Source organism: Ascaphus truei, chromosome 1, assembly GCF_040206685.1.
Source record: "Ascaphus truei isolate aAscTru1 chromosome 1, aAscTru1.hap1, whole genome shotgun sequence".
Taxonomy (NCBI): Eukaryota; Metazoa; Chordata; class Amphibia; order Anura; family Ascaphidae; genus Ascaphus; species Ascaphus truei.
Window position 1 is genome coordinate 407786358 of NC_134483.1, and position 22642 is coordinate 407808999.

Sequence of the window (22642 nt, forward strand, 5' to 3'; positions counted from 1 at the left end):
CGGGCTTTTCAAAGTTGCTTCTGTGTGAATAGCAGAGCAACCGGCTTCGATTTCGAGCCTGAAAAGCCTGCCCGCCAGAGTCTAAGTCCAGCTTTTTGGTACCAATTTCTCAGAAACGAACGTAGCGGTCGCGGCTGGGATTTTATGCCGATTTGAGTTGCAGGAGATTTGGACTAACTCGCTGTCAGGAGGGACCAAGTTCTCAGAAGAGAACGTAGCGGTGGTGTATGGAATTTTATGCCGAATTTGGGTTCCAGGAGTTTTCGGACTAAGTCCCGGTGAGGGTAAGACTCTCCCATAGAGTTCCCTGCACCTAGGAAAGCCTAGTTTTTGACCCCAGACAAAAAGTGCGTCTTTTTGTCCGTATTTTGTGTTCCATTGTGTGTAAGCAGATTTATGCCAAATAAATGACAATTTATTTCATTACCTTGTTTTGCTCAGTGAATGATCCTGGTAAAAAGATGTAAATAACCTGGTCTCCCGTGACAGGAGCACAGACTGAAAAGTTTGCACAACCCTGATTCAGAGCATAAGCCTGATCAGGAGAGAATAAAGAGAAAATTAAGGGAAATGTGAGGAAGCACTTCACGGAAAGGGTGGTGGTTTCATGGAATTGCCTCTCAACAGAGGTGGTAGGGACTAATACAGTAAGGGAATAAAAAAATGCTTGGGATAGACAATGCGATACTAAATATGAAAGCCAAGGGTCTGATGCTTCCCACAAATAGACGCATTGGCAGACTAAGTGGGCTAAGTGGTTCTGATCTGCTGTCAACTTCAATGTTACTACTGTACAGTAAGTTAATCGGAGCTTATATGTCTTTATGCCTCAGGCAACGAAAGTTACATTGTAATGTACTGTGCTGCATAAACTGCAACAGGGCGACAGGGGGACACACAGCCGGGTCTGATGGCCACAGCTGGCAGGGGACAGAGTTAGGGAGAGGCCTGCAGCTGGGGGAAGACCTGGGGCCTGGCCGGACCATCCACAAGTTAAGTCTGTATTTTTTTTTTTTTAACAATCTTTTTCTTTATTGTAGCAGAAATACAGAAAATGATAACATTGTAGAGTTGGCAGTGAAGTCATAGGCACATGACTGCGGGTTATACAAGTCACATCCAATAAACCATTTTCTATTTTAGAGGTAGGTTAAGGGGAAGACAAGGGAAGGGGGAGAGGTGGGAAAGACAAAGAGAGATGGGGGGGCAAGGGACGGGGGGGCTGATGGAAAATGGTAAGTCGGTTATCTCCATTCACATCGATCCAGGTGAGGCTCAGTTTAGGGCCAGGATCTGTAAGAGAGGGGGGGCTCCGACGCCAGGCCATGGTTCCCAGGTTTTGTAAAATTGGGGCATCTTCTGCTTTAACATGGCTGTGAGCCTTTCCATGCTCATGACCGTATTTATTCTATTAACAACTGTTCTTTTGGAGGGTGCTTTCATTTGTTTCCAAGCCACTGCGATTGAGCACCTAGCGGCTATCAGGATAGAAAGGTCAACCTGGATAGTGGAGAAGGGAGGTCTTCTATTGATTTTCCCAGCACATATGTCAGAGGGTCAGGGAGACTTCCAGTCCTAGGGTTTCATGGAGAAGTTTTTGAACTCTGGTCCAGAACTTCTGGATCTCCGGACATGACCACAAAATGTGGGCCATGTTTCCCCTTTGACCACATCCCCTCCAGCACAGATCTGGTATGCCGGGGAAGATCTGGCTCAGTCTGCTCGGGGTTAGGCACCACTGGAATAGGATTTTATAGATATTTTCTTTTGTTATGGTACAAATCTATGTTTTGGTAGCCGATTCCCAGACATCCTCCCAGTCCTCAATGTCCATTTGTAGGTTAAGATCAGCATTCCATTTTTGCATGTAGGAATGAGACGGGGGTGGGGGGAGTGTCGACTCCATCCCCCTGTGAATCTCGGAAATTAATCCTCTCTGGTATTCGCCTTTGAGGCAGAGAGATTCAAATTTGGTCAGGGCGGAAAATTTAGAGTTTTGGGAGAGAGCTCGGAGAAAATGTCTGATTTGTAAAAATGTAAACAGATGAAGGTCGTGTGAGTGATACTTATCTTGGAGCTCTTGGAAGGACAGAATTTCCTCTTTATTCAGCAGATCTGCAACCATTCTAATATTTAGGTCCTGTAATTGACCAAATTGTTTACGGGAGCACCCAGGCGGGAATTCTGGGTTTCTGAAGACGGGGGTGAGTTGATAGGGGGATGATGATAGGCCGTACTTCCCTTTGTTTTTAAGCCAGATGGACCATGTGCATCTCATTGTCCCGAGTTCGAATTTCTGGGGTTGTTTTTCTTTATTTGCTTGGGACCATAGGATAACTGGGAGGGGGGTGGGGGATGTGTGATAAGATTCTATCGCCAACCAGCAGTTAGAAGTCGGGGGATTGTTCCAAACTACCGCCTGCCGTAGTTGAGCTGCTTGATAATATCTGATCACGTCAGGTGCGCCTAGACCCCCCCTTGTCTTTGAGGATAGCATAACCGACCTCGGGACCCTTGGTTTACGCCATTTCCAAATAAATAGGAATATGTGGGACTGTATATTTTTTCATTCTGATAATGGTATCGTAACTGGGAGGGTTTGGAAATCGGGGGATGATATTCATTTTAGAGGAGACAATTCTACCAAACCAGGAGATTTGGTGGTTGTTCCATGAGTCCAAATCCTTTTTAATTTGGTCAAATAGGGGGGGGGGGGTAATTAGTTTGGTACAGTGATTTGTAAGAATTGGTTATCTTTACTCCTAAACATTTTATGTGTGAAGAGTTCCATCTATATTTATAGTTTGACTGCAGTAGTCTCCACACAGGTTCTGGAAGGGAACAGTTAAGCGCTTCCGATTTGTCCATATTAACCTTATAGTCAGAAACCTGGCTAAATTGATCTAGTAATTTTTGGAGGTTAGGAAGGTACAAATGTGGGTCGGCGAGGGTCAAGATTACGTCATCCACGAAGAGGTAGATTTTATATTCCGTGTCTGCGATTGGAATACCGTTTATACTTGGTTCGGCTCTGATTTGGGCCGCTAGTGGTTCGATTGTGATGGCGAATAGTAGTGGGGACAAGGGGCAACCTTGCCTGGTTCCATTTTTGATTGGGTTTAGTTGTCCGCCTGGTAGTTTAAGATATGCTGTGGGGTTTTGGTAAAGTGCGCGAACTCCCTTCTAGGATATGCTGTGGGGTTTTGGTAAAGTGCGCAAACTCCCTCTAGAAGTCTGTATTTTTTATATGTATTGGAGGGGGGTGTGGGGGGGCATATTTTTATATGTATTTGGGAGGTGGGGGTATTTTTAGATGTATTGGGGTGGCGTATTTTTATATGTATTGGGGGGTATTTTCATATGTATTGGGGGGTGTATTTTTATGTGCATTGGAGGGGGGGTATTTTTATATGTATTGGGGAGGTGGGGGTATTTTTATATGTATTCGGGGGTATATGTATTGACGGTATATTTTTATATGTATTGGGGGTGGGTGTCTTTATATGTAATGGAGGTGGGGCGTATTTTTTTAAATATATATTGGGGGTGTGTATATTTTTATATGTATTTGGGAGTGTGGGGGTATTTTATATATGTATCTGGGGGGTGGGGGTATTTATATGTATTGGGGTTGGGTGGGGATATTTTTAATATGTATGGGGGGTATATTTTTATTATGTATTGGGGTGGGGGTATTTTTATATGTATGGGGGGTATTTTTATATGTACGGGGAGTATTTTTTATATGTATTGTGGGTGTGGGGGTATTTTTATATGTATTGGGGGTGCATTTTTGAAGTGAAACTTCTTTGCTGGCATCTACAGGGTTTTCATGGGAAAAAATCATTGCCTTGCAGCGAAAAAACGTAATGTGAGTGACGTCACGGTACTAATATGCGTGCGCCGTCGCACATTCCTGTTGTGCTCGTGCATGCGCAAAAAAACCACTATGCCAGGTTCGCCGCACATGCACTGTGGCGGTCGAGCTTGGCGCAACCCAGCTTGGGAGACAGAGGAACCAGAGACACACACAGGCAGTTAGTATAACTATAGAAGTGCAAATAGCTAAAACAGGTGTGTGCCGAGCACGCGCGTTCTAAGTCAAACATCTTTGCGTTTTGTCACGGACATTGTGTTTTGAATTTTAATTAAACATATCACCATCACAAATACAATATCTGTGACAAAACAGTGACCAAAGACAAAATAAGTTTTACTTAAAATGCACGTGCTCAGCACACACAATTATGTATTGGGGGGGGTGGGTGTATTTTTATATGTATTTGGGGGGTGGGGTTATTTTAATATGTATTGGGTGTGCATTTTTTTTATTATGTATTGGGGGTGGGTGGGGGTGTATTTTTATATGTATTGAGGGGTGGGTGTATTTTTATTATGTATTGAGGGGTCGGTGTATTTATATTATGTATTGGAGATGGTTAAATGCATTTAAGGGGGTGGGGTTTTTTGGTATGTATTTTTTTGGGGGGGATTGAGTGAGGTTGGAGTAATTGACGGAAGGTGGGGTCGGGTGAGGAAGGGAGTGAGGAAAAGAGGGAGTAAGAGTAATACGCAGGCAAGAGAAATACATGCAATGAGTGAAAGGGGGGAGTGAGGAAGAGGGAGTGAGATTGAGTGGAGAGAAATACATGGGAAGAGGGGGGGGAATAAAGGGGGCTCGGGAGGTGTGAAATGGGGGCTTGCAATACTGCCGACACAGGGAGGGGGGGGGGGGAGGAGGTGGACGTAACTAGCCCTGGGCCCCGGGAAATCTGTCTGCCCTGGACTGCAACACTGAAAATATATTTAATTTAGTCTTATAGGGTTTATTAATCAAAAGACACATTTTGATGCATGAATGGTTCTTTTTTATATCTCTATATAGTTTTGAATACAACATATATTATGCAGGACATATAATAAGGCACAATATCAATGCCAAATGCAGTTTGAGAACAGAACAATAAATATCCAGTGTATTAAAAATAGCAGTTAACCCTAGATCATATGACTAAAACGACTTACATAATGAGGTCTACTAACTTTTTAAAACGTAAAACTTTAAATACATTTTTGGGGGGGTTTTCAGTTACAGAAACATATACATACATCCTTAAAAGAAAAAGACGAACTTGCATACAGTAGGAACGTTGTACAGTGTACTTTGTGCAAAATGCATTAAATAAGGCTCGTTGCGGTTTTACAGTAGGTAGCCAAGTGACACTCCAAATATTAGCAATAACCTGCTTATCAGGCTGCACAGGCACTTGTACAGTACAAGGCAATATGCACAGTATGTTTGGTGCACGTACCGCAGTGACTTACTCATACAAATTCTTTAGAACTTATTGCACTAGCCCTCTATTAAAGGGGGAGTTACCATATTTCATGATGGCAATGAGGGCGTGTATATACAAAAAGAAAAGTGAACATTTCAGGGCTATGCGTCACGCTTCTAAGGTGTGTGTCAACCAGCACATCACGTTTTTTTTTCATTTGCATTTTGTTAATCAAGTGTTAGTCATTTGATGCAGATACGTTACAAAGAGAAGTTTGTTCCACTTCAAATTTGCCGTTTCATAGGGAAGACACAAAAACCATAACCCTAGTTGAATAATTCGATACATTCCATTATGAAATGTGCATCACTTATCTTGCCCGACTCCTATTGCTACACATCACCATTCCCCAAACAGAGCAATATAAAAAACAATACATTGATATATTGACAAAGGGGGTGTGTGTGCTCTAAATTTCCTTTCTAAGGCCCACCACTCTATGTAAAAACCAAGTGAAGTAATGTTGATGTGACTCCACTCAAGTCAATGTAGGTAATATAATAAAATTGAATAGTAAAATCTAAGACCTGTCATAGGCTGACAGTTCTGCTTATCATCACCAATAAGTTACATGATGATAGCTGTGTCTGTATAAACTGTCATGCATAGATTAAAAATGAGTAGATTTTGGTTTTGTACCTAAGAATACATTTGAAATAATTTCGTAAACAGAGAATCCATCAAAGTCTATGAAGCCAACTGATGCTGGAAATGAATGACTTCTAATGTGAGAGACTTCCTTCAAATGGCTAAATCCTATTGTAATATTCAGAAACCACTATTCCAACCATTGTCTTATTGACATATATTATTATTATTACCCCCCCCACCTCTCCCCCCATTTAAAAAAATAAATAAAATAGGCTAAAAAACATTGGTGCCCAGAGAATAGGGTGTCTCCAATATCCCTAAAATAATGTATTTTTAGTCAATGGTGTCTGACGATATAATGATAAATGGACCTACAATGTGGGGATCACTGAGACATGGGTGAAGTAGAACATGGAAAGAGGAAACAATATGGACCAAGCCAGAAAATGAAGAGATCCAATATGAGTTAACAGGGAGAACCGAGCCTCAAAGTTGAGTGTGGTAAAGCACACATCCCTTCTGGTTTTGCTGCCGAGATGCATGCTGAGGGGTTTAGAAGGCCACTTAATTCTACTGGCAGCCATGACAGCTTGAGAAAGGGCACTGTTCTCTGCCTGAGACATTGCTGCTACTCAAGCATCAGAACCTTTGCTGCGTTTCAAACATCAAGGTGTTCTACCCCATAGAAGAGAAGATGACTTCATAAGTTACAACAAGAGTGTAAAGTATCAATGACTGTGTTCATTACTGCATATTGGATAGAATTATCTGGAGTTTAGTGTTCTGCTGCTTACCCATATCAGTGTTCTATTGTTCTCATGTTTTAGTTAAAACAAATAAAAACTGCAATAGATATTGCCTTATAATTTTTCTTTGATTTTGATTATGTGCTGGAGACACCATTGACTAAAAATATATTATTATGCCATTAGGCTATGTATCGCACTGCGAAAAGCTATCAGTAAACAAAGCTCTTCAGGGCCAGAGGGGCATGTAAAACAAACGTAAAAGATTGTGGTAGTCCAACATTGTCTCTACAGCAACTGTACAACAACAAAAGAAAATCATGCATTAGCTATTAACTTGTCTCACTTTACATAAAAAGAGATAATAAAGCACAAAGGGTTCAGAGGCAAAGGGCAACTGTTGTAAACAAGAGATTTGTTAGGAAGATAAAACCCAGATACAAATTGTAACTACCACAATAATAGTGAACCAGAACCAGAGCCATTTGTCTATCAAGCATAACAGGAAGTACTTGGAACCCTCCTATTGTCAAGTTATTGAATGACATTCCACTTTAACTGATTGCAAGCCCCTGAGCAAAAAAAAGGGTCAACTTATCTTATAGAAACCCAGCTCTGCATTAAAAATAAACAAGTGCATTCAGGTAGTGGTATATTACAAGTAATGTTTTAAAAGCTATTTTAAAAAAAACAATAAAAAAAAACAACTAGTGGTGAACAGAATCACCCATCACATGGTCTAAAACAGAATGTTCTTGGGCCAGAGCTGCAAGTTCCTTTAAGAATTCAGGGAAAAGCACAGCTGCAAAGACAGCATTCCTGATTCCGACAGGGGCTCCTGGAAGAGGTCGAGAAGCCTTGGCAATCTGCTCTTTATTGGTCTGCAGCACCGTCTGCGAAACTTCTACAACGTTGGGTCGATTGTCTGTGTCCACATTCTTTGGTATATTATCTGCAATATAAAAATGAATACAAAATAAATACAACATATATCAGTTGTGCATATAGAAATGCATTCCGTGCAAATCAGCATGTTTAAAAACATAATGGGAAGCACTGTTGAAATCAGAAATGATTGCCCTAATATTAAAACATTTTTTTAATTAAACTCTATATGTGATTACAGTTACATTTTAAAATATCCCTTTTTGGAAACCTTTAACTTGTAATCCACTTTTCAGATCTGGAAAAAAATGCCACACTATTTAAAATGTACAGTAAATGTACCAAATAAGGTCAAAATCATATATTTTTTAAATCTGGTCTTATATGTATTATTTCTGAATGCTTTTGGATATATAATTATGCGAGCATATGAACTATTATGTCCAAATACAGTGTTGTAAGACAAACATTTTCTAAAGTTTTCCCTGAATGCCATCATACACGGGTGTACTAATAAGAGAAACGAGAAGTTTATCACCTGAAAACTCGTCAAGAAACACAAGTTACAGTACTGCATACAGCTACCAAACCAAATTTTACGAGACATCCAACCGGAAACCAAAGTGAGCGATATTGCACAAGGTATTCAGCGCAGAGCACAAAGAGTCATAATAATAATAATAATAATAATAATAATACCAATGACAAAGTGATATCTAAAATAATAAAAAGGTTGCTTGATATCCTACATTTTCTGCTGGTACGTTCAAATGTATCTGCTTGTGCTTACATATACAGATCGGTTCATATACGGTATGTCTTTTTTCAACATCATCATCTATTTGTATATGTAACTACATAACTATGAAAGTATGGAAATTGACTTCACTTTTCTAGTTGCACAAGCACACCTCTTGCCTATACATTAGAATAATTTGTACCTTTGGTTAATGTGCTTACAGACGCTTCAGGCATGTCCATGCGAGACAGCAGGTACTGCTGAGCTTCAGCAACCAACATGGGGAAATTATTCTCCGTAGCAGCAAATTGTTCAATTTTATGTTTGACACAGGCTAAAACCTACAAATGAAGAAGGAAAAAATACATGTAATTCAGGCTTATTTGGTTGAAATGACTTATCTACAGCTTTTAGAAAATGAGGTTGACTATTTCAAAAGAAGATGAATGAGTGATTTTGCAACAAATGGCAATGAAGTCCCAAGTGAAGCTGCACCCAGACCCGCTGAAAGAGAACGGTTGTCTGTGTCATGAAGTCTCTATTATATCTGGCAGCTCACTTGACATTCGCAGAGCTGAAGTCTGGAACAGAACGATCATTTCAATTGTACTATACTTCACAGCTAATGGCCCTGCTCCAAAAAGTGTACGGCACATTTTCAGGCTACATGGGATATTTCACAACCACACGTAATATGATACAAGATGTAGTTCATGAAAATTCAGCATTTTAGCTTTTAGCAGTTAAATTACATGGCATGAAGAAGGGGGCTTACACAAATGCCACTCATTCATTCATGTGCAATATTACATGTACATCATAATACTGGTGACACAGATGTGGCTATGCTATCTTCGGTGCCGCCCGTGGTCACGCGACACCGGTGTATTAACACCGTGGGGGTTCCCATTAGGAAGCATGGGCCCCCGCCCCCCGCAGCAAGATCACGGCAGACACGGTCTCCAGCACCGCAGAATTTTGCTTGTTCGACTGCGGCGCCGAGACAGTGAGTCTTGCTACATCTGTACACATGGTACTGGCCGACATTATATCACATACAGCACATCGTTCTATATTGCTATTTTTCATTTATTTATTTTGGTGATCTTACATGACATACTTTACAGAAGTCAGTATAAAGTATCACATGTGTAAGTACTTCCGCTAAGCACATAGTTTAAACACACTGCATCAAAGTAAATATAAGCGTTACAAATGATGCCCAATGTAGGTGGACCCAATACGTTTAAATACAGTACACATGAAATACAGAATGTATTAACATTCTCAATGTTCAATTTGTCAGCTGTCACAGGACCACAAAAGATCATAACTTTAGTCATCTATTTTTAGAATGCAAGGTGTGGCATTTCTTGACTCGAATAGTGTGAGATTTAATTTTGTCATTTTGCTATTTTTTTTACACAAGTTTGCAATGCAACCGGGGACACCTTCACACACACCTTTATTTGCGGGTACACAAGTAGGAATACCAGCTTCCTGATAATTAATGATGTACCTTTATTCTTACACATTTTTTTTTTTTTTAGAGGTACACAGGACTTTCTGAAATTACATTTACACGTAGCTGGACTCAAACTTCATAGCGCCACGTCTCAATCAGAAGGCCACTACTCAAAAACGTAATACATATTAAGCAATCAAATAATACTGTCATTTGTTTTCTATTGTGCTGTAAGTGCAATGAATTATATAATGAACAATACAGGCACAATTGACACCTCCATTGAAGATTTTACAATCTAGTGATTTGGACCAGATCGAAAATATATGCCCCTGGGCCTCAAACCAAGGTCACTTAAAAACAGTTCTATATTGGATTAGGATAATCTTGTCAGCTATCTGTTTCCCAGGTTGGAGCAGTTCGCCTTAGAAACCGGGAAAAAGAAAACATCCCTACACCTGCATCTCTCCCCCACTGTGTGATTTAGAAACACCGGACTATGAATTCTGCATTCCTTTCATCCATGGAGTTTAACAGTAGAAACAAGGGGAAAATAATGTTGTTCATACAGTGGTCTTTGTTGCTTCCAGGGCCTGTAATGCATTGAAGTGACATAATGCAGGTTTTCATACCAGGTGGGTATTATCAACCAGATGTGTGCTACTGGGGTTGTCATTTTTGTGCAGCATTCGTCTTGTATAGTCTGTCACAGGATATAAAGGTTCAGGTTATTGACCAGGTGTAATAGACCTGAGTCAACTGAACAGAAAGCCCTCTTTGCCAGAGCAAAAGAAACATGTCTCATTTTTATTTGATAAGCAAAATGACTGGCTGTGCATGAACCATTTGTACAGTACCTGATATAGTGATCGTATACTGGGCTGAAAGACCATGTTCGTGTTGAGTAGAAAAGATCGGATGAGAGGTTGAGGGTAGGTCGCAAGCTGAGTAATTATCCCAGCCAATAATAGATTAACATGCAAGGAATTTTCAAGCATGTTTTCTAATTTTGACAGCACAACGCTGACAAATGGTCCTGTAAAGAAAATAAACATGTGAATTCGCTTTTTTTTTTTTAATTATGTATCAAAATATAGCTAAATTGCCACAGATTTTGGCAGATGGACCAAAATATTCATGTGCATTTAATAAATAGAATAACGCGCTAAATATATCACTAAGGAACTGTGTAAAATCCTCAATGCAGTGGAGTCGACGAATAGTAGGAAAACTGCATAGCTAAAATCATACCCAGGATTTCTCTGTGATCTAGAATCAGAATTGATTACTAATGTTTAGGTCCCACCTCTTCTGAAATCCCTTAAAATCACAATTGCATACTATATCCTTCCTTGTAGATTACTGTGTTACAGAATGGCAGCATAAGAGCATGTGCTAAGAAGTAATAGGGTGTGATGCTCAGAGGAAAGAATTTGTTTTGCCAAGTTTGGGATTTACAGAACAGCGAGATTCTCAGGAGAGGTCATAGATGTTAATATAATCAATTCATTCAAAACTGCTTGGAATATACACACGGAAGCCATAAACACGAAAAGAGCAATGAAGCAAGTTGGGTCTGCAGTTTCACAACAAGTCGGAAAATAGGTAGACTAAGTGGACCAAGTGATGCTCATTTGCTGACAATTTATATGAATACTGTATATTTCCTACCAGAAGTGTGGATCACTGTTCAGCTGTCAATCATATTTAAGTATAATCTTTCTGCAGCATGTTCAGCTAAACAAGAATCCCGCTGCTTCCTATTTTTTCCCCCTTATACATCCTTATGTTGCCAAAGGGACGAGCCTTGTATTGCTATTTTGGTCCCTCCAGCATCAAAGGCATCATTCCAACTGAATCATGCGCGCCTCACAGTTCACAGTCGCATTAGAAATCAGTTCCATCAATATTTAATATTTAAAACTTCTTGGGCTCCTCTCTTTATCCAAAATGGCCATTGGCACCTTGCCAGCAATCAGAAATAGTGACTGTCTCAGTTTTTATAATGTATAAGCACTGCAGTTAGGCAATGTTTATTTAGATTTTCTTTGCCAACAACTAATATATCTGCGATTTCTTTTGTCCTCCACTGGATTGCAAAATCCAGACTAACTAGACAGAACCAGTTGATTTGCGGGATGTGACCAACATGGTCATGCATTGGATAGCCTCCAAGCCCAACTATTTCTCTTTCCACTAGTCAATTAGTTAATTTTTTTGTAGAGCGCACAACCTTGCTTCATGTTTTCTTGAAATGATCGTTTCCGAGGTGCCTGCTACTAGCTACACACACAGTTACCCAACAGGTAGGTCTGTTGGTTAAATGGGTTTGGAGAATAGGATTGTGACTACTATGTGTTGGTGGTGGGTGCCAGGAGAGAGAAAGTTGAGAGATGGATGGCATATGAAACAGAGAGACTGTTCTTATTTTAGTGCCTTGGTATACATAGATATATCTATTACTTTAATGACACGTTTAGAATTTGAAGAGAAAAGCTTTTTACAGAGTTACTAAAACGCAGTGCATCAAAATCTGTCAATTTCAGATTTTCCTGCATAGTACTGGTAACATTGTCCCCAACTTGACTATTTAGTTACAGAGTTTTCCAAATGTCATGTCAGCACTATACCTTAAAATACATTTTGAATTCCCCATCCACCCAATTAAGATAATCCACCTCAGTGCAGAATGTGTATCATCTTTCTCATCTTCATTCTCTGCATCATCGTTAAAAGCAGCAGTTACTTCTGAAGTTTCCCTTATAATCTCCTTGAAATACATACAACAGTTTGGGAATCTTCTGCTGGGGTCCTACCCTAGGAGGTTCCTAGCTTTGAAAATGGTTATTTTATGAAGTTTAGGTCTTTGTGCTCAATCAAGAAGGCTGTTGTACAACGTTTTGGAAAGCAAACCATTCAGTTATGAGGACATGGGTCCCCATTACAGTTTGGTCACCAGTAGGCCATTGTTATTCTTCTCAGATACCGATTGGATTAGGTAGAAACTTGGAGGTCCCATGGTATAGGACACAGAAGACCTCCCAGTTTATAATCTTTACATGCTTAATTGTAAAATAATTCAATTGTTTTAAAATGTTTCTTTATTTGAGAGCTCTTTGAGCCATTCCTCATTGCTGTAACTGTGCAATTGTGGAGCTACAGCAATTACTTGATAATTATGCTATACCAAAAAGTCGATTGAATGAAACATTTGAGAATATTTGTAATTTGCAGTTAGGCTTTGTGACTATTTTTGTCAACCTAAACAAATGTGAATTTGCCAACCAAGTGCTAATAATGGCAGAAAAAGGTAATTAAATTGCTTAGGGCGTCTAACTTATTCTACCTTGAGGAAAACTGCACCTACAACTGATGACTGCTAGCCCACTACTCAACTAATGGTCCTATATGAGGCTCTATGAAACAACTGCTATATATTTAGTCAGAACAGGCTAAGGCTATTGCTCTTGTCCCCTGGAAAAGCCGCATCTTGGTTACTTTCTAGTTGGATGAAGGAATTGGCTGCTCTAAGAGCTTAAGGCGTAAGGGCATTTACCTTAAGAATCGTGTGCATGATGCGAGAGGTTGATTGAAGCTATGCTCTTCAGAAATAAATATACAATGGACAAATGGGTCATTGAGTTGTAGCAATACCAAAATAGTAGGTCGGGATTCACACCTTATGTGACAGAGGGGACACTATGCATTCTGGAGTTCCTCTGACACTCAGGGAGTTTATTGCATCGAACGTTTACAAAATGAATTTTGGCTTAGGATGTGGTCTTGTGTTTTGCTCAAAATAATGTTCTCTTTGTTTTGGCGATGTGTGTTAACATTGCAGCAGTTTTATTGCATATATTTGACCCTACTTTTTAAGCTCAATATCTTGGGAAAGGGAAATAGCACAAACATACTAAAAAGGAATGAAAAAAGGGCAGCAGAAATATCGACTTTTGAGTGGAGCAGAGTGGATCATCCCTTTAAAGAAGCAATGCCTTCTAAACATCACAAAACACATGCAACACACAGTTTTCAATAAGGTGACCGTAATCATTAATGTAACAGATTCTCCGTAATTTTTATCTTTTGCTTAATAGTATAAAGGCCTGTATGCTGAGTGTTTTTCTAAATGTAAGCTTCAAAGCATAACTCTGAATGGAACAACATGACAAGGACATATAGCTTTTGTTACGTTTCTAGACTAAGGTGTAGCAGTGGTTTAAAGCACTATTGACAATGTAATAATCGTGACCATTAACGAGGCCTTGATATGTTATTTTGCATTGCTATGTTGTCAGGATGCAAAATGACAAATGAAAGGACGTTCATAAATACAGGATATCTTTTTCTACAGAAAGTTAGACTGTCACCTTAAAGTGGCATTTGCCTTTTGCCATTTCTTTTCCTATTTGTTTTTAATAGAGGATCACATTTACGGCAAAGTGATTGTCTAAGCCAGTGTATCCCAACTCCAGTCCTCAGGGAACCCCAGGATATCCCTGCTCCTGCACAGGTGGGTCATTCAGCGGCTCAGTCATTTTGACTGAGCCACCTGTGCTGGAGCAGGGATATCCTTAAGACCTGACCTGTTGGGGTTCCCTGAGGACTGGAGTTGGGAAACACTGGTCTAAGCTGCTGACCGATCCATTTTCCCGTGACTCAAGAATATCCTGCTTTCCAGGGCACCCAATATGGCTGCCTATATAAAAAAAGGATGTGCTTTGGTTCCTAAGTAGCTGCTATAGCAACCCAAGGACGCTTAATATATTAAAACTCATTAAAAATGGCATCAAAAGTGTGGGGGGGGGGGGGAATTAAAAAAAATGCAGTAAGTATTCCCTAATACCATACAACTGATTTATTTAAAAAAAAAAACACATATAGGATTTTGAAGGTAATGCTACTTTAACATGTATACATAATATAAATACGAACCCTCCTCCCTTTGGTTTTCTCTTGAACTTTTCACAGTGATGAGTTGCTCACCTGTAAATGGTGCAGCCTGAGACCTGGCAGAGTGATTATAAATGATTGCGGCATCTTTCGGCCCAAACGGAGAGGCTACACTTTCCCCGGGTGGTGTGTCCAGTGACATTTTTTCGAACTCATCCTCTTCCTCTTCCATTGGAGAGACCGTGTTGGGAGCAGGGGACCTGCATTCCTCCAGTGAATTGGTGTTCAGTCCATTTATAATCTCATCGCATCTTGCTATGAAATCCTCACTGTCAGGGCTTAGCGTCTTTGCATCGGAGTTATAATCTGCCGCCGAAGAAAGCTGGAGCTCCAGTTTAGGCAAATCTTTGTGAGCACGTTTTTGTTTTACCTGCTCCATTGCTGCATCTTGATTTAGACTTGAATTTTTTATATTGTTCACCTCAATTTCTTTACCTTTTTGAGCAGGAGTTTGTTGCTCTTTAGTGTCAGGTCCCTGCACTTGTGTCTTACTTTTTGTTGACATGTCTTTATTTTCTCCCAATAATGTATTAGAATCCTGAGCATCCTTTAGAGCACACAACCTGTAAACCATTACATCATCCTGAAAATCAGATTCTTCAATGTATGACCCTTTAATAAACATTATTGCATTTGTTTTCATCTCTTGAATGTGCTTTGGGGGTTCTGGAGGTAAAACACTACTTGAATTCCCCAGCTCCGCAGATGGTTGTGGAGAACTCTCTCCTGACTCTGGAGACATCCCGGTATCATAACTGTCATCCCACTCAAGTTCTAGCTGAATCCTTCCTCCGAGACTGGGTGTCTCTGGGGAAAGGGAATTCATAGGAGGTCTATTTGCTCGTCTGAATGTGGAAAAATCCCCTCTTCTAAAATTTTCCTCCATTAGGGCTTGAAAAGAAGAGTCTGGATCTGGATTTTCTCCATCGTATGGGGCTGACCAGACCTTAGTGTCTTGTACACACTTAAGAATGTTGTCATGAGCTTCCCACAGGTACTGAAGGTAGCTGGCGTCAACTACGTTCCCACACTCCACAACAAGTGGGGACCGTGGCTCATCTGAGGAAGATGATTGCTTCGATTCATCCACACCTGCAAGAGAAAAGCTGCAATGTTTGAGCAAAACTTCAAATTCTGGAATCAAAATAACAGTAATATTCACAATACTGAGGTACAAAAGTAGTAAAACATGGTAACAAGCTACTGGACAACCAAAATGGCAGTATTCCCAAATTTCAGATTTTAAATACATTTGAAAAAAATTAATAAATGGATTAAGGAGTGTACTTACCAGTGCTATAGCACAAGACACCTTCTGGCACCAGAACACACCTTACAGGTACATCCCATTTCAATTAATAGGTCATACGGTGTGTTTCTGGCACGGGAAGGTGTCTTATGAAATAGCCCTGCTTAGTAAAGATGGGCTTTAACATTTACAGTACCCTACTGACACACTGGGTGGCACAAGAGCCGGCATGCTAGTGGTCATTATGAGATTCAGTAAACATTATAGCACTTCTGTTTTTTCCTAGGTGAGATCAAGTCAGAGTAAATGTAATCGAAAGGGAAAAGGAGCACATCAGGAAGTAGGTCGTGGCAATGTGACCGCTACACTGAAAAGGCAAACTAGTGATTTTTACATTAAACGGTTCCTGAAACATATGGAAGTTAGCAAAGGCATTGAAATAGCCAAAGCTATGTTTGATGGAGAACTCACAGGAATCTTTTCGAGATCAACAAGATACTCCATATTAAGAAGGGTGCTGGATTTGAACTAGTAGAATAAATATTTTTACAGTCACATTTCATTATTCAAAGCTGGAGTTTTATATCACAGTTTATAAATCATTTTTGGTTAAGCTTTTGACATCAATTGTCACTATAATACTACCACTGAGTACTAAGGAGAATCAAAGATGCCATTATTTAACTCATTAATTGCCGTTGTGTCATAGCCAAGGGTTTTCAACATATGACAAACTGATTCATCTGAATAATGTAGTGTAGCAGTATAAAAACCCAATAGAAACCATCAAGTTTTTGTTTTTGTTTTTGGTTCAACTGTACTGGTCCTTCGCTATCTTCGAGCAAAAATAATTCTTATAGGTAATACTTTGTCATAGATTTAGAAGATAAAATGTTTGCATCCATTAGCAAAGTATGTCTATAAAATAGAAAATACATTGTTGCATGATCCAAGTACTATATATAAATAGAAAGATGTCGTAAACATTAACTTTATTAACTGTAATTGTGCGTTTATGCAAGGATACATTGATAAAAACAAAATACAGTATATTTTCATAATGCACGTTATAACTATTCTTTCATTTTGTTGGTCTTGTGCTTTTTTGAATTGTTGTTAGTTGAAACAGCTCCAATCACCTTGTGACTTTACTGTATATCAAATGTTGGGGGCAATTTGCATATATCTCTATTTAGTGAATCCACCCTAGCCTCGCATATAGGAGCAGCGCATGGCCTTCTGCATAGGCGATCCGAGGCACAGGATCTGGAGGAGGAGACACGACGGGGGAGGCGTGCCTGTGACATCACGTGAGCGGTTTCGCCCTCATTGGCTTAAACTCTCACGTGACCCGGCCCCCAAAAAATCGGCTATGCCATCGCACACTCTACGGCCATCCTCATTGAGGAACGGCCTTTTGTTCTCAGAAACCAGTAGACAGACAGACTACCACATTTGAAAACAAATCTCATCAAAACACTTGCATTTAGTAAATTCTGCATAAGACAAACCACCTCATGTGTAGCTATGTTAAGGGTTAGTGTATGTTCTCACAGTCCAGGGGAGCATAAAAAAAAGGAGAAACGACAACACCAACTCTAAGTGCAGTGGAATGATACAGGTGGGTAAATCTTAGGCTGAAATCTTGGCTCTAATAAATGCCTACTCACAAGATGGAAATGGAATAAGGGCACATAAGCTGTGGTGCTCAGGAGCTCAGGACAGGCTGTCACTCACATAGTAGATGAATGGGTGTAGCTCAGTGAAGAAGGGATAGCTCCATAGCACAGATCAGTATGTAAATAAAACTTTATATTTAAAAGTGTAAAAAACACATTTACAAAGTAACAATATTAAAAATGCACATTACACTCTCAAGTGTTAGGAGGAGACTGCACATCACACTGCTCACCACCCCGCCGCTTCTGAACGCTCTTCCGGTCTCTGCTCCTGGGTCAGTGTCTAGCAAGCAGATGGTAGCTGCTTGCTGCCTCACGTTCTGTCCCCCAAGGATGATGTCACTCGTTCGGCTTCTGTGGATGAGCTGGGAGTTTGTAGCCTCTCTCCTGCTTTCTCCACTTGCTTCGGTGCTCAAGGATAGGACCGCCCACTCTATGCGTTTCGCCCAATCATGGCTTCATCTGTAGTGTACCGCCCACTCCTATCCTATTGGTTTTTATATTTTCATGCTAATAAATCATTAATAACATACTTGCTGATTATGCTATCTATCTGGGGAACAAATATGTATATTCTGGATCAGAGGATGATTACAACATAAACATATATATGTGTAAAACTAATAGAAACACATATATATATATATATATATATATATATATATGAAATGCAAGGACCTATAACACCTACACGGGAATATGCAGAATAAATGAAATAATTAATTAATGCTAATTATACATATGATCAACAGGTTAGGTGATACAGAAAGTATCCATGTATTTATAAGGGATAGTTCCATCAGTATATATATATATCTATCTATATATCTATATAGATAGATATATATATATATATATATATATATATATATATAAAGGAACTATAATCAATGTATTCAATCAGTACATGTGCGATATATATCTCACATAGAATGAGAAGGTAACCAGGTAATCAGAATTGTTGGTACAATAATGTGATACAAACAATCTCACTGACATTAGCAATCATAATATGAATGACATAAAAAAACGTAATATGAATGACATAAAAAACATTGGGGGTGCAACTATCTAGACTCAGTCTACAGTGACAGTATATTTATACAAGATGCTTCAAAAAATTCTAACCTCACAGGCATATTAATGAAATAGAGAGGTCTAGATAGTTGCACTTCCAATGTTTTTTATGTCATTCATATTACGTTTTTTTATGTAATTCATATTATGATTGCTATTGTCAGTGAGATTGTTTGTATTTCACATTTATAACACTAGTTTATTTCATTCTGTTATTTACAACCTTATTTGTCACTTTAAGAATAGTGAGCTCTCTTTATTGTTTTGCGCCTTATATTTTCACCTTCACTTGTATATTGCTATGATAAGGTTTGCCAATTTCTAATGTTAAGCGACTTCCCCCTTAGGCCACGGGCATGGTCAGCGCTTAGACGCTGACCCGCGCTCACGCTTGGCAGTGAGCCCCTGCAGCTGCAATGAGAGCGGCTTTAGCAGGGGCTCGCGCACACTTCCGCAGGCGTGCGGAGGCGCAGCCGACAACATTTTTGTAGTTTAAGCGCTCACGGGAGCGCAGGGCCGGTCACGTGAGCGGTTCGCACAATGAGGGCAAACCAGCTCCGTGACGTCACTGGCCCGCCCCCAGATACGCCCCCGGACGGCGCGCGTTGTAAGGCCAGGGAAAGCACCCGCTTTCCCTCAGCCTCCGCGCGCCTGGAGTCTCTATGGACTCAGCCTTAGTGTTGCTTGTACACATTTTTCGTGTGAAACATCCAGTTGACATCTGATGTAGTACATCATGTAAACCATCCAGCATTTACACATTGTGAGGTCTGCACCGTTTCTTAGAGACGAGTCATATCACATTAACTTGCTTGACCACCAACCCTTCAGCTGCATAAATGTTTGTCTATCCTTTGCCTTCCTAAGCATAAGCTCCCTTAGAAAAACAACAGAACACGCATTATTTCACTGAATGTCACAAGGACCATCACTTGCTGACTTGTGACAGTCAGTGAACGCCATTTGGTCTGAATATTTATATTATATACAGTACTCTCTGGCACTGAGCTATATTTTCAAACCAATAATTCTGGAATAACTGTACATGTTAAAATGTGAAGAGTACTTAGAAAGTACATTCGAGAGACTCTTTTTATCAGTGCTGCTGAAAGTAAAATGAGGCCAAGCACCGAATCTTTTTTTGTTACTCTGAATGTCTTCCTCTAAGGTAAATGCTCTTCTGACACACAGTTGATTGTAAACGGAGAAGTTATTATTGCAATTGTTCTGAATCCTGATCCTCTTAACCTTATGAAAGTTGCATGTAGAGGGCATACACACTTTAGATGACACACAAGCCAGCAGTTAAATCTTTACTACTGCAAATATATATATATAATCCATATTTGATGGCAAGATTGTTAGCCACTATGTATTGTGTTGAAAGAAAAAAATTCAGGGTAAAGAATTTAGTTTGCTTTTCATTACACAAAACTACTGAATACTTTATGTGTAAGTCACATATTAAGCAGAATTCAAACTTTTCCCCATTTTATTTTTGTACCATTTGGTGGGAGGCTTGCTATGCGCTATGATTTAAGCAGAGAAAATACAATAATTATTTTGTTCTTTAAAAAAAAAAAAAAAAAAACCATTTTGTGTGAATGGGATTAGTCATTAGATTTCTTGACACTTCGGACCACTAGAACGTTGCCCTACATCCTTGGAATTAGAAAGATCTAAGAATGTAAAAAAACTCTCCTGTGCTTAGACTTTGCCTATGGATCTAAGCCCCTTTGATAACTCTCCCAGCTCTCCCTGAACCAAGTGTCGCAGAGGCAGCCCCACGCAGAACTACCTGGCATCTGCAGCTGATCTGTGTGCTGTGCAGAGAAGCTGTTAAGTCTGCGAGAGGGGAGCGGGGGGAGAAGGAGAAGTCCTCACGGAGTCAGGAGAAGTCGTACATTAACCCCCACACTCCTGTGTGAAACTGTTACCCATATACCCTGCAATCATTATACCCTATCCCTAGTATTCGTATAATTATTGTCCCCCACCCCCTATTATTCACGCTTTGGCAATACTGAAATGTTCTTTCGTCATGCCAATAAAGCTGATTTGATTTGAAGTCGGGCAGGAACCTGCTCCCTTCTCCCCTCCCCCCCAGCGGAGGTACATAGAGGGAGGGAGAAGTGTGTGTATGTGCATGTGTGTGTAACAGTGACAGACTGAGGTGTGTGTGTGTGTGTGTGTGTGTGTGTGTGTGTGTGTGTGTGTGTGTGTGTGTGTGTGTGTGTGTGTGTGTGTGTGTGTGTGTGTGTGTGTGTGTGTGTGTGTGTGTGTGTGTGTGTGTGTGTGTGTGTGGTCAGTGAATGCCAGCTTTTTGTCTTGTGCAAGATGACTACCAAAATTTAGCTCCTTACATTGACTCCCTGGGGCCTCATTCTTGAATTGATTATGTATTCAAGGCCAGGTGTAGGTTTGGGGCACATTAGGTCTCAATAAAAACTGAAGTGAGTGATTTGACTCAGCTATGCCTTTTATCCACGACTTCCAATAAGCTTAAACTCATTACTGCCTAATGCTGCTCAAAATTACACAGAGGCAGTGAAGAATTCCCGGCTAAAATGTGCTGCTAAATGAAACCATTTTATTGTAAACTTGAAATTATGTCTGATCAGACAATGTTCATTTAACTCATCTTAGCCACTACCTTAAAATGTGTTTAGAAAGTTGCACTTATGACAGTACAGATTCCCACTTGCACTTAAAACCCTGGAAAGATCACTGTACACTTGCTGTTGATTTTCCACGGCTGCCAGCTATTTTTCCTAACGCATGTGAAAATGCATTTATGTGTACATATTTACATGGTAATTCTGAGAGCAGTTGCTCCATTAGTTATCAATGCAAAATGGAAGTAAAGAAAAGTAGGTTCCCTGCCAAGCCAGTGACAGCACAGCATGTCTTGCCCAGGTTGCCATGGGTGACTAGTAAGTTGACATCCTGGGGACCCAGCAAAGAACAGCCACTGACTAATGAATTCTGGAGCTTTGAGCCTGAATAGCCCAGACAAAACAAATGACGTGTGTGTGTGTGTGTGTGTGTGTGTATATATATATAGTTTTGAAGCAAAAGGTGGCAATGTGTGTTCATTTCCCAGAATCCCTTGCTGCAGTGGAAGTGCTGTGTGCTGTGTGATAATGGTGAACGGCGGGGTTGCAGACCTGTCTAAGACATGCAAATGAGCATACAGTAATATTTCCATTTGCTATATGCTTTGCTGTGGATGTTTTTTGTCACTTTTTTTTACCCACCATAACTTAACTAAGTATGGTAAAACCTATCCCTTGCTTCATTTTTTTTTTGCATAGCCAGCATAACCAACCCCACACTGAGGAGACCCATTAAGGTCAAAAGTCTGTCTGTGGGTGGGATGGCTGGCTATGCATCTTAACCCTGGCTGTGCTCAAAGCTGTGATCATGCAGCAAGCTTAAGCCTATAGGGAACCATGTTTATGGTTTTGAAGCAAAAGGTGGCACTGTGTGCTCATTTGCATATCATTTCCCAGAATCCCTTGCTGCAGTGGATGTGCTGTGTGATAATGGTGAAAGGTGGGGTTGCAGACCTGTCTAAGACATGCAAATGAGCATACAGTTATATTTCCATTTGCTATATATATGTATATATATTTATATATATATATATATAGTGAAAGCGGTGAAAATAATATGAATACGTCAAAGGGTTCAGAATATCGATCGAGTTTTATTTTGTATACCAAGGTACACAGTAGAGAATTCAAATGAGCTCTCTCTGACACAATGATTGACATCACTTTTTTATACATTGCACATGAGTAATACGCCCCTTAAGGGAGCTGGCTTAGAGAGATAGAAAAAATATATAGAGACTTATACAAAAAACCTTATTCAAGCTAAAATATATGCTTCGCAAGCTAATTAACCTTTACTCTAC

General features: G+C 40.0%; 1 protein-coding gene across 6 annotated transcripts in view; it reads right to left on the minus strand.

The window, feature by feature from the left end:
* Positions 1-5453: 5453 nt before the first annotated feature.
* FHIP1A (FHF complex subunit HOOK interacting protein 1A) overlaps positions 5454-22642 on the minus strand; it is a 172025-nt gene continuing 154836 nt past the window's right edge. For all 6 annotated transcript variants that reach the window (XM_075613548.1, XM_075613537.1, XM_075613559.1 and 3 more), the window contains 4 exons: positions 14752-15810; positions 10623-10801; positions 8503-8641; positions 5454-7628 (listed from right to left, as the gene is read on the minus strand). In XM_075613548.1, coding sequence (XP_075469663.1) covers positions 7384-7628; positions 8503-8641; positions 10623-10801; positions 14752-15810 — 1622 coding nt within the window. In that variant the 3' untranslated portion in view covers positions 5454-7383. The remainder of the gene's footprint in view (positions 7629-8502; positions 8642-10622; positions 10802-14751; positions 15811-22642) is intronic.